The sequence below is a fragment of the Triticum dicoccoides genome, unplaced genomic scaffold, assembly GCF_002162155.2.
Source record: "Triticum dicoccoides isolate Atlit2015 ecotype Zavitan unplaced genomic scaffold, WEW_v2.0 scaffold11682-3, whole genome shotgun sequence".
Classification (NCBI taxonomy): Eukaryota; Viridiplantae; Streptophyta; class Magnoliopsida; order Poales; family Poaceae; genus Triticum; species Triticum dicoccoides.
Window position 1 is genome coordinate 7,953 of NW_021181212.1, and position 1,403 is coordinate 9,355.

The window sequence follows — 1,403 nt, forward strand, 5'->3', positions numbered from 1 at the left end:
CATAAATTCGTTCCTGACACGTATTTAGATAAGCAATAAAAAGTTAAACGTGATTGAGAGAACGAGGGTGACCGGCCGGGCCAAGGCGTGCACGCAGCGCCAAGCTGCTGCATGCACACAGATGCATTTGCGAAACGATCATCGACGACTCGACTAGGTGTAAGAAAGAGACACGGACTTACCAATCATGCATGTGAGTCTTGTAAGATTTAGCTGTCATCATATCTTACTTAAATTCGATCTCATCCACCATAACAATGTCAACGGAGTATTCTCTTATTGTGCATGCATGAGCTTACTGTACGTACTCACATGCATAGGCGGCTAGGTTTAGTCCACGAAGATTTTCAAGAACTAAATAATGGCCATTGATGTATGTACATACCCAAAGAGTTGTCGACGAAAAGTCCAACAAGTTTCCAATTTTGTGTATAAACTACATAAATGAAAATCTGGCGTGATAGCAGCCTCCATCGTGAGGGATCATGGTGGAATAAGGAACTGTCTAATAATGCAAACATATCACATTCATGCATCTCTGGTCTCTCCGTGTATAAATAATCCCGCGTTTCTTATCGCAGCATAGAGAGCAAAGCATCAAGTCATCAACCAGAAATTCAAGCTCGATTGTTAGTTTCTTCTCGTTTGACTCCGCAGCTAGCCATGACGATCGGCGTCTGCTACGGCGTGGTCGCCAACAACCTCCCGCCGGCGAACGACGTGGTGCAGCTCTACAAGTCCAAGGGCCTCACCGGCATGCGCATCTACTTCGCCGACGCCAAGGCCCTCTCCGCGCTCCGCGGCTCCGGCATCGCCCTCATCCTCGACGTCGGCGGCAACGACGTGCTCGCCAGCCTCGCCGCCAACGCCTCCAACGCGGCGAACTGGGTCCGGGACAACGTGCGGCCCTACTACCCGGCCGTGAACATCAAGTACATCGCCGCCGGCAACGAGGTCCTGGGCGGCGACACGCGGAACATCGTCCCGGCCATGCGGAACCTCATCTCGGCCCTTGCCGGCGCCGGCCTAGGCGCCATCAAGGTGTCCACCTCGATCCGGTTCGACGCGGTGACCAACAGCTTCCCACCATCCAATGGCGTGTTCGCGCAGGCCTACATGACGGACGTGGCCCGGCTGCTGGCCAGCACCGGCGCGCCGCTGCTCACCAACGTGTACCCCTACTTCGCCTACAAGGACAACCCGCGGGACATCCAGCTGAACTACGCGACGTTCCGGCCGGGCACCACGGTGCGTGACCAGAACAACGGGCTGACCTACACGTGCCTGTTTGACGCCATGGTGGACGCCGTGGTGGCGGCGCTGGAGCGGGCCGGGGCGCCCGGGGTGAGGGTGGTGGTGTCGGAGAGCGGGTGGCCGTCGGCGAGCGGGTTCGCGGCGACGGC

The 1,403-nt window shown here is 56.5% G+C and overlaps 1 protein-coding gene across 1 annotated transcript; it reads left to right on the forward strand.

The window, feature by feature from the left end:
* Window positions 1-573: 573 nt before the first annotated feature.
* LOC119343131 (glucan endo-1,3-beta-glucosidase GI-like) lies at window positions 574-1,401 on the forward strand (the record flags this gene model as incomplete). Its single annotated transcript, XM_037614292.1, has 1 exon — window positions 574-1,401. A coding segment is annotated over exon 1 (738 nt), but the record flags the coding sequence as incomplete, so codon positions are not given.
* Between the last annotated feature and the right edge of the window lie 2 nt (window positions 1,402-1,403).